General features: G+C 50.8%; 3 protein-coding genes across 3 annotated transcripts; 2 read left to right on the forward strand and 1 right to left on the reverse strand.

The window, feature by feature from the left end:
* Positions 1-451: 451 nt before the first annotated feature.
* ISF_09789 (hypothetical protein) lies at positions 452-2,272 on the reverse strand (the record flags this gene model as incomplete). The annotated part of the gene is made up of 3 exons (XM_018853390.1): positions 452-1,343; positions 1,433-1,861; positions 2,151-2,272. The coding sequence occupies 3 exons, from the start codon at positions 2,270-2,272 to the stop codon at positions 452-454; spliced, it is 1,443 nt and encodes a 480-aa protein (XP_018699418.1).
* A 3,274-nt stretch (positions 2,273-5,546) lies between these two features.
* ISF_09790 (hypothetical protein) lies at positions 5,547-7,154 on the forward strand (the record flags this gene model as incomplete). The annotated part of the gene is made up of 1 exon (XM_018853391.1): positions 5,547-7,154. The coding sequence occupies one exon, from the start codon at positions 5,547-5,549 to the stop codon at positions 7,152-7,154; it is 1,608 nt and encodes a 535-aa protein (XP_018699419.1).
* Positions 7,155-9,798: 2,644 nt separating this feature from the next.
* Positions 9,799-10,427, forward strand: ISF_09791 (hypothetical protein; the record flags this gene model as incomplete). Its single annotated transcript, XM_018853392.1, has 3 exons — positions 9,799-9,950; positions 10,092-10,135; positions 10,210-10,427. 3 exons carry the CDS (start codon positions 9,799-9,801, stop codon positions 10,425-10,427), a joined length of 414 nt encoding a protein of 137 aa, XP_018699420.1.
* Between the last annotated feature and the right edge of the window lie 221 nt (positions 10,428-10,648).

Below are 10,648 nucleotides of genomic sequence, written 5' to 3' on the forward strand. Positions count from 1 at the left end.
GCTTCAGTTTCCTCACAGCTCTGGCACGGCCTTTTCCACCAAATGGCACAGACAAGCGTGCCTGCTCCTCATGTGCTATGGCTTGGCAGCGAGGTCGTTGATAAAATTGAGACAGCGCACCATATCAGTGTCCCTCTGAATCACCCGGATTTGAGAATCTTAAACATAGATTTAGAGCGATGAATGGTAAAATCGCTGAGATCGCTTCGAGGTCAGACTTATACTCATCAAACGTAGGATATTTGGAAGGTGAACGGCGTTTGCCTGAAGGGGTAAGGCAATACTCCAAGAAAATGGATGCCACTCTTCCTGGGAGCCACACACTTGAGGTTACGAGGAATGGTCATCGAGAGCGCTCAGCGGTTGCCCAATTGAGAACAGACATGGCAAAAGTGTATAGCTATCTCGTCGCATCAACGACACAGGTAAAACTCGAATTTCGAACTGCTCCTCATTTAGACTCATGGGTTAGGTCTCCATCTACCATTCTTCGCCTTGTCTCGTTTGATGAAGGAGAGTTCCGTTGCGAGTGCTGGCTTTTCCTGCGAGCATGGTGCCCCGCCAACGAACCAACGCTCGACGTCCCAGGGTTCCCGGAGTTCACAGCGGCAGGGCGGCTGTGGATAGTCGGGCTGCTCGACGCCAGAGCTCCAAAACGGCTATTGTAACGGTCGTGGGATAGTTGCACAAGAGCATCATCGCTCATCGACCCAACGAGCAGTGCTGATCGATTGTTAGACATTGTTTTTCCAACATTGAAAAGGTCTGCCAGCGTTGTCACGACGACATGGTCACTATCCCCGTCGGCAACCACTTCCCCAATGATGTGTATCTTTTGATTGGTAACCTCACTAGACGCCAGCTTACACACTTCTAGGCATTGCCTTGATGCATGCATGTCTTCATTCAACCGTAGCCTTTCGCCTGAATCTCCGTCCGTAAGAACAGTCTCGAGTCGCTCGCGAAGACGAGTAATGATATTTACCAAGCTTGCCTGGTTGTCATTGAGGGCCTGGCGAGTCAAAAGTTGAGCTTCAAACCTTTGCTGGAGAATCGCAGAGCTTCCCAGGGCGGGCTGATCTAGCAGAGGTGAGTCGCGACACGCCAAGGACTCCAAATACAACTTCGCATCCTCGCATATCTGCAAACACTGTTTTGTTACTTGTCGCTCATCGTCCAGATCTATGGCCGGTTTCGTCGCGCTGCTATCGACGCCTCCTGTAGGTGGCCAGTTCTCCATCTTGTCGTTGATACGTTGAAGTTGAAGGTTGAGTTGATACATGGTATCTTTCACCATTTCTTCAAGCTCTTCCAAAGCGGCACTGGACAATTTGACAGTGCGCCTGTGCATCAACAGTTAGAAATGATGATACGCTTCCAGGCTGATGGAGCCCCTAAAAATGGATAGCATGAGAACTGTAGAAAATCTCACATATTAAGCACACCGAGGCCAACGGAGATGGTGGCTTTGTATCCTGCCAATGTGTCCATAAATTGGTTGATATCACCTCTCATGAACTCCATTCTTGCCCAGTCTGTAAAACTTGACGTTGATTTGCCGCTGAAACGCCTCATGGCGGACTCAAAGTCGCTGCAGAGTTGGGTACATCGTTCGATTGGCCCACAGAGAAGCTCAGTCATTGACGTCTCAGCAGCTACCGCAGGTTGCTGGTTCGTAGCATCAAGTAGTTGCGCGAGACTTTGTAGGATACTTTCAATGTCTTTCACCTCGGCGAGAAGTCTCAACAACGTCATGTCGCGCGTTTTGTATCGTTGGATAGCTGCTTTTAAAGATCTCGTGGACTGAAGGCCAGCCGTGACGATGGCCAGTACCGAGGCGATAATACTCAGCGGGTCCATCCTGCCGAAGAACAGAATACACGTAGTCTTTGAGTACAGAACGAAGTGAGAAGTATGGTGATAGCAATTTCATGCTGGTGCGGGGAAGTAGCTGGCGAGAAAAGTGGCATTGTAATTGGCCGATGGCGGAGACCAGCTCCACTCTTCCCATTGTCACCCACAGGAGAGCATTTCGCCGGCCCGACACTGCTGTTCGCGACATAAACAGTCAAGCAGGAATCAACCTTCCTCTTACATCTACACTGGTACCCACCTTTGTAGAGAGAGAATTTTCAGCCACCTAAACGCACGCCCAGTAGACATAGAGCGAACCGTTCAGCGCTCTTGCGCAGCCGCAGGCAATGGCGATTGGCCAATCGTCTACGCCCGCGACCAGCGCAAGGGGCGCCGATAGTTCCCGGAAGGCTTCCATCATGATGCACAGGAGGGGCTCATGAGAGGCGCCGCTCCGGTAACAACCCGCCCCTTCTTGCCCATTAGCAGCCCAGTGCGACGCTCGACAAGCGCCGTCAAAACTGGTCACAGACAACGGTGACACCTCAGAAGAGACGTGAATCTAAACGCCAACTACTACGGGATTCTTGCCGACGAAGAAAATGAAATTGTGGACGCGCTTGACGCCATGGACCTAGAATCCGAGACACGCCAAATTATCGCTAGAGAGAGAGAACGTATACCGCTATTCTGGCAAGAAACCCGTAGTAGTTGGCGTCTGCTGTGAGTTTTTTAGGGGGTGCTTGTCAAGCGTCAGCTCTGGGCTACTGCTAGGCAAAAAGGGGCGGGTCGCTACAGCGGTGGCGCCTCTCATGAGCCCTTGGCCGTCCGCGTTCCACCCAATTCTTGGCCACCGTTGGAATACAGTCAAGTTCATGCAAGTGCTAATGCCATAGCCGCGCATGCGTCTTTGAGAAACGGTACTAGATCGTCCAGGAGGAATGTTAACGTGTTTTTTATCGATTGATTCAAATATTTCCCCCATTTTTGCTTACAGAAACAAGTGGCTGCAGGGAGGCGTCCGCAATGGCCGTCGCTGGCTGTTTAACCTTTGCTTGTGCGCACCGACATCTACTGAGAAGCCAATGGCTTGCAACGCCGCTGGGCTGGAAAGCCGGCTTATAGAAATGACTCGTTGAAAGACGGAAATGTACCTTGCTCTTCAATGTACCTTTGTCTTCCTCGGTTTTGCAGAGCACCCAGCAAGCGCCTTGGCCCTGTAGCTTGGAATAGTGCTGGGTAGGCGTGGTGAACGAGAGGAGCCTCTGGTGCGTACTCAAAAATTAAAGCCGCTGCTCATTAGACGATTTGGTGGATGCACAGTGTCCAATTCTATGCCAAAGCATCCGGGGCATCCGGGAGTACTGCTCTTGTGTGTGCTTGTATCTGGCACGGTTTTCACGTCAAGGTACGAGACAGGGGAGCAGGACACCTCCAGAGAATACATCGGTCGCGACATCCCCGGCCCCTGTCGTGCCAGCCTCCCGGAGTAAGATGACGGCGGCGCACCGTTGCGCGGGTCTTCTGTCGGGGTGGATGTGACCGGGGCTTTCCCGACCTTGTGCCATAGCCAGAGACGTAACGCCCCCGGAAGGCAGTGGCCCAAGGCGCCACAGCGGGCTCCTTCCCTTCGGACTGGTCCTAACTCCAACCCTGACGAGACATTAAAACTCTCCGCAAATTGGACAAGTGTCGGAGGGCCGGTCACAAGTCTGAGCCTTGTCAAAGGCATTCTCAGTTTCCTGCTGGCCGTGGCTGTGGAGTAGATGTTGGACCAAGTCGCGGGCCATCAATTCGATCGATGGGAACTTCATGGGAGATACGCATTCGCACTCCGGGCAAATCCATTGAAAATTTCTTTGCAAATAGCTGACCCACTTCGGGGTGTGGTAAACGTGCATGTGGATTTTCCATTGCTCAGCTGTGTCGAATGAGGGTGGGTTCTTTCGAGTGCACCATTCATCCAAGCAGACGTATGATTTCTCTGTATGCCGAAAATGGCATCTGCTTAGCGTTAGCAGGCCGGGTATAGTAGTAGATGAAAGTGTTGAAAGACTTGCTCATCTGGCTTCAGGTGGGCTAGAGGGCTGAAGCATTTCTGCCCACAAACAGGACAGTCGCACTGGTACTCATCGGGCGAGCCTGATGCTGTACGGCTCTGCTCGACGGGCAGTCTCATCGACTCAATCTCAGGGTTAAGCGCATCCCTGCGCTCTTGCTCACCACAGTCCTGCTCGTAGAGTGTCCTGTAGTGCGTGAAGAGGACAGCATGTACCAAAGCTTTGAGCAGACCAGCCGGCTTATCGCCTGATGCCGTTTCCTTACTCTGGACTGCTCAACGTGGTCCAAGCGACTTAAGATCAAATAACTTGAGGCCCAGCTTATACCACCAAGAGCCCCTCTCAATAGGAATTGCCGATTGCAGGTGAGTAAATTGAGTCGAGATATCCCTAATCACTTTGAGGTTAAAGTCTGAGTCATCATGCTTCTTTCGGTACTCGGCCACCCGACATCCGAGCGCCGGCGGGGTGTCAAGTAGTAATTGGTGGACGGAAGTTTCTAGTTAGGCGAGTGATGATTCAATTTTGTCGAAATAAGAGTCGAAATGGCCAAGGGGGGTGAATCCACGAACGTCTTGAACTGAGGTGAGAGCCGCAGTATTTGCATGTTAGCTTCATGGCATGGAAAGCAAAGGGTGAACATTTTCCCTTTCCACACCCCAGGTCAGCCTGGAACTGGTCCAAAAAATTTGAGAGCGAAGTTTGTTTCTAGAGGGATCTAGCAAAGAGTCGAGATTTGGACCCTCCTTGTTCGGCCAGACGTCGAGCAAGTGAGCCCACTGTCGGAACTCGAGGTGTGTATTCTCGATACGGCGCTTGTCCTTATCCTCGAGGCGTATGAACTCCAAGGTGCAAATAAGACGTAGGAAGAACTTGGCCCTTGACTGTACAGTATCGAGAGGTCGATGTGCCGCGAATCTGGATTTACCGTCATGTTGGTGGAAGGTGGCAGATATTGCAGGTTAACAAAGATGAGAAAAGAAAAGGCGACGAAATGGGGAGAACGGGGGCTTGCCTACAGAATCATCAGCCCCAGCGTCTGGTCGCCCCACTCATGCCGCCTCAGGCAGTGCGCCACTTCTTGCCATCTGACTGGTCCCTGGACAGCACGATCCCATGCTCGCAGGCTTCGACTAGACAGCCAGCGGGGTACAGCGGTGTCAATCTAGGGTCTCATCAGCAATGGAATTCTAGTCTTATTTGTTCCCGGACTACTACATATCAGCAGGCAGCAGCTTTACGGGAGCCCTGGTCGTTCGGGCGAAATGCTTCGCTGTTCATCAACAGTCGCCGTTCCTTTTTACCAGAAATGCGTTCAATTGGCGCACGATGCTTTCAATATTCTCACATTGTATTCAATATTCTCACCTTATATTCAATATTCAATACTCGATACTCAATATTAATTTTCTCAGTATTGATGCAGTGGGTCTACCACTGTCATGTTTACGACACCTAGCATCGAAAAAGCCGAAGGAGGGTGACATCTGCGTAAAACCCAAATCAAGCGGGCCTATTAAAGCAGATGCTGTCCAGAGGTCGCCAGCTATCTATCCTTGTAGCCTGTTCACTACTCAGTAAAGCAGTGAAGTTACTCACTTTGTAACTTTGAACCAAGCGCTTCTCCTCAAAATGCCGGCCTACAGTGATATCCTCACTGCTCATCAGCGAGAAGCTCTGGATCGGTTGATTTGTGGAGACATGCATGATCTTGACCCGTGCATTGGCGACGTGAGTTGTCAGATGCGTGTGCCCTTCATCCTCGACGCCTACTGGAAAGTTCATTCTCGACTGCGCGAGAGAGGGCTACTGGATTGCATCTATGAAGCAATCAAACAACCCAACGGCGGCCAACAAGCGGCAAGACACAACGTCGATGGGACTGTGGAAGGCCAGCTTGCAGCCTTGAGAGCCTGGCGACAGTATGACGATACTGTCACGGATATTCGTCAACTCCTCGGCGAAAAGACCATCGAGCTGCTCGGGTTGTGCTATTCACTTACCTTTTCCAACGCTCTCTCTTACGATGAATTTGGTACCTGCTTCTACTTTGTCTACTTGGGAAGTTTTGGGCCTCCCTCTCATCATCACGACAGCCACAGAAAGCTTGGTCCCGACAACCAGCTACCTATACTTCGTCAGAAGCTGGCAAGCGGTATCGTGGCGTATTTTCATGACGTCGTGGGGAGGCTTGTCGCGGCTAGTACACATACAACCCGTGAAGTGAAGCAAGGGGACTTTATAAACTGCATTGAACAGCAACTCTATGAAGCAGTCCACCGGCTGTCATCCAGAATCGAACAGCAATATCCACATGCGGACAGCATTCCATTAGTTGCCTGTCAACCACAGATGAGAGTGGTTCTATTGCACGAATTTGCTTGCAAGAGGCCAATGGTTGTGACTGTCCGCCGTCTCAAAATTGTCAATTGCTCCGTCAAGGGACTCATCTACACCCTCAGCGATACACGCTGCTTGTACTACACACCCAGCGAGGAAACAGGCGTTTTTGAGCTTGTCAACAGCGTTGATAACAAATTTCGCAATATTCCTTGCTTATCTTTTAATTGCTGGAGCACATATCTCGACTCGCAGCCGGGACGCGGTTTGGATTCGAGCAGTGACGCTGAGTACTTCCACGCCTTGGCTCAAAGCGACATTTCGTGGCTTATTGTTGCTTATTCAAATGTGCATCCGCCGTTCGCAAGCAAGTCTGACGCCAATGGTGATGATCTGCGTTCTACGTACGCAAATATTTGCGGAGCAGAGGTCAGAAGTTTCGACTACACCCGCGAGCGATGTCATGGATTTGACCTGCAAAGGCAACGACTTGAGGAAAAACGGCCAACGTTGTACGAGGAACTGGTCATGGCGGTTGACTTAGGACAGAGACATAACTTTGCGAACGCAAGGCTCCTACCCATGGGCGCGAGATTCAGAAACTGCTATGTGCGAATTGGACACGCTGTGGATTTTGCAGTAGAGCACGTAAATGTCTCGACACTTGGGCGAGCCGAATCATTTTGCATGAGTCTGAGAAGTCGCCATGCAAGTGCTAGTCAGGCCGTCATCGGACAGTTTGTTGTGAGAATTGGTCGTTGTGGTGTTAGTTGCACGGATGAAGGTTTCGCTCGCTCTCTTGGCGGCATTAAGCACAAGAATAAGAAGTGGGGCAGGTACGCGTCAAGATATGCCCAGAACTTGATGCTCTGTATAGAATTCTCAAATTCTACACTATAGTTTAGGTATCTAGTCTGATTCAGTGTAGACCAGGCTACAGGGACTACCTGAAAACTGTGCAGCTTGCGTTCGCCGACATCGCAAAATTAATTTGGTCGTTGGTCACAACCATGCATCAGCTATGACAAATCCTAAGACACGTGGGCGCCAATCTCCCGCTCATGGAACGCAGCAGCCGAGTGGACCATTGCACAGGGTAGCCTAGTTATCGACAGGGCTAAGTGCGCTCGTCTTGACAATGGTTTATGGGCCGATTGCGCCGGCCTAGATGTTTGACAGCAAAGAGTCGAGAGCAAGTATGTACCGAAGGCAACGGTTCTTCTGAGAAGCTTCTCGTCGAATCTTGCTGGCAGCCGTGCGTGCTAGGGCGTCAATCTCTGTGTAGTTCATGAATGCCGCAGCACTTAGATTACGACGGTCAATACTAGGAATAATAGACTGGCGGGTGGGAAGACCATCCCTCTGAATGACGTGGGTGAGTATATACCCCATATAGACATACATTCATTCATTGTTTTATTACTCCCGGTGGCTTCCCGCCAATAGGGCTCACTAGCTATGTCTAAGTAGCTGCTTGACTATTCGCCTCATCCATTCCACTGATTCCTGTCGTTCTCCGATCACTTCCACCTCGTCTTTCTTCCATCCAGCGGACAATTTTCTCTGGCATTCCCCTTGCTCTCATCCTCTGAAGCAGTCGATCCTTGAACACGCCATTATAAGCACCCTTCACGTCAAAACTGACGAGACTCAGCACTCGTCCTCCTCTCCCGGCTGCGTAAATTTGTTCTTGCAGCAGCACTAGTGCCTGTTCTGCTGACCGTTGCTTACGTCCTCCAAAATGGTTCGTGGGGAGCAAACCAAACGTCTCCACCGCATAGGAGATTCTTTCAGCAATGACAGATTCTAGTACTTTGCCCAGTGTGCATAGCAATGATATCGGCCGCCAGGACCCTGCAACGCCGTAGTCTTCTTTGTCGCTTTTCTTGAGCGGGATGATCTTGGCGTGTCGCCACTGATGCGGTAACACGCCCTCGTCGAGGGACGCCTGGAACAACGCCAACACATGATACTGGACCACGGGCCAGATCCGCTGCCAAACCACTATCGGTAGTCCGTCTTTACCCGGCGCCTTCCACGATTTGGCTGCCATTAATTGACGCTGCACTTCCCCCAGCGTCAGATCCGGCATAGGCACAGCCGTTCGCAGTGGACGCTCGTTTTCTTCATCAATATGCTGCGGTAGTGGCGGAAAGAAAGTAGTCAGGAGCTCCTTCGCTTGCTCTGCATTGGAGCTTGTACGCGTGCCATCAGCTCGAACGAGCCGCGGCACCTTGCCAAACGCCGCTTCCTTGCCCGATTTAAGATATTGGCAGCTTGCCAGATATTGTCGTTGTCTGCCAGAAAATTCTCCCAGTGTGACTTCTTCTGCCGTCGGATGGCATCATGGTACTGCTTGGCTGCTGCGTTGGCCGTGTCATGGATATCGTGGTCAGTACCGCCTGCGCGTCGCATTGCTCTTGCACGGTTGCGCCAGTATGTGTATACCTGCCGCAGCTGTGTTAAATCCGATGTCCACCATCGCTTCGCCGTCGTAGGCCATGTCTGGGGCCTTGGTCTTCTTCTTGTTACAGTACTTGGCCCGATACTGGGTCTAATCGGTGTGTTGAGCTGGGCCACGCCGTTTGGTGCCGTGCTCTGGGCTGCCCTTCCGAGCAAAGAGCGAGCTCTGGAAAAGGCTCGTGAAGGGCAACTGGCAGAGGAAAGAGTCATGGAACTTGAGACAAGGGCAATTGATGCACTGAACATCCACCATCGCAACTGTTTGGAATCCATGCACATACTGCAACGAGGTATCTCAGTCAATGCGTGGGAAGGGGATATTCACGTTGAACGTATATTTGAGCTACGTCGAGAGCTTTTGGAGTGGTCACTACGCATCACGAGAGATCTACATGAACGACACCAATCATACAACAAAGCTGAGGAAGTGTGGCGCAGGGTCGAAGATGTTAGGAATGAGGTTGCTGACAAAGAAGATAAGGAGTTCTGGGATCCCATAGTTGCAGTGGTTCATACCGAAAGGGAACGGGCTGACGAGGGTAGTAAACAGTCATGCTGTAAAACAATGTAGATTGGCGAACTATGGAAGACGCTTATAACCCTGACAAATTAAAGGCAACCCAATATGTACGTAATGCCTCAGTTCAGGACTGCAGTTTAGTCATTCATGCACTAAAGTGCGGTGCGAGCCATGAGGTGGAGGACCAGGCGAAGTAATTCTCTGTATGGGTAGATCTTCACTGTTTATTCGAGCCAATCATGGAGCAAGACTGTAGGTACTGCGTAGTACATACATCGCTACCGCAATGTTCGGGTACTTTTCATCAAAAGTGCAGGTTCGCAGCAAATGTGTCTCGAGTTCTGGCGGACATGATGCCTTTTTTTGGAGGTTGGGATGCCGCTTTTGGAGGCCAACTTGCGAAGCGCTGGCCGCCAGACCCCCACACCACCATGACTGTTGGGCGCACTCCACTCAGTAGCGCTCATTAATTTTAATGGGAGCTCGGCGCATATAAGTCAACTTCAGTACCAGATTGTGCCAGATTATTATCATGGACATACGTTTTTCAAGGCTAAAAAAATGGCGGCCACTAAGGCACCTGTTCGTACTCAACGCCCTCCAGAATACTACCGATCAAAACGCCAACGACTTGCTACAGATGAGGCCGTCAAGAAGCGACATGCCCCCACGACCAAAGTCAACATGCATGGTGTCAAACTGAAATGGACAAGGTAAGGATGAAGTCTTCAGAAGTTGAGTGGTATTTCAAGTTGACAATTTAGATACTCAAATAGAGCGAAGAGGTACACAGATATCATTCATCAAAATTCAATCATTGATATGCTGTAGATGTAGGAATTGCCGCACAAAAGTTCTGAAGCTCTCGCCGAAGACAAGCTCAATGGACAATACGTACGTACGCAAATGTATTCACTGGATCCCATGCTTATACTGCGAGGCAGAATCTACGCATATCTACTTAAATAACAGCCGAAAGCATAAAAGAAATGGATTTCGGCGATAGATCTACAGCGTATCAGGGCCCAATACCCCTCGCCGATGTCTTGTCCTCGGAGCTGAAACAACGACGACACGGAAGCAAGACGGTTATTTCAGGCACCTACGCCCACTACAAGAAACAAACGTTGACTAATCTGAGCAGTCTCTATGTGCGGTGCTATGCGGGACGCCTTAGTCGCGTGGCATGAGGCTGCAAATCCCTCCCCCCCTTCCCCCCCCGGGCAGCCCGGGCAGCCTGAACCACCTTTTGCCGTGAACTACAGTACGACGCTCCACGCGAATAGTGAGGCGGCGAGTTAACTCGCAAACAGGCTTGCTGGTAACGCTGTGGTTACTGCAGTTGTATAAGCGGGGTGCGCTAGACATGCATGCACGTACCAAGTACTTTTGTAAATTATCTGATCCTTTG

Source organism: Cordyceps fumosorosea (assembly GCF_001636725.1).
Source record: "Cordyceps fumosorosea ARSEF 2679 chromosome Unknown scaffold_74, whole genome shotgun sequence".
In the NCBI taxonomy this organism is placed as follows: domain Eukaryota; kingdom Fungi; phylum Ascomycota; class Sordariomycetes; order Hypocreales; family Cordycipitaceae; genus Cordyceps; species Cordyceps fumosorosea.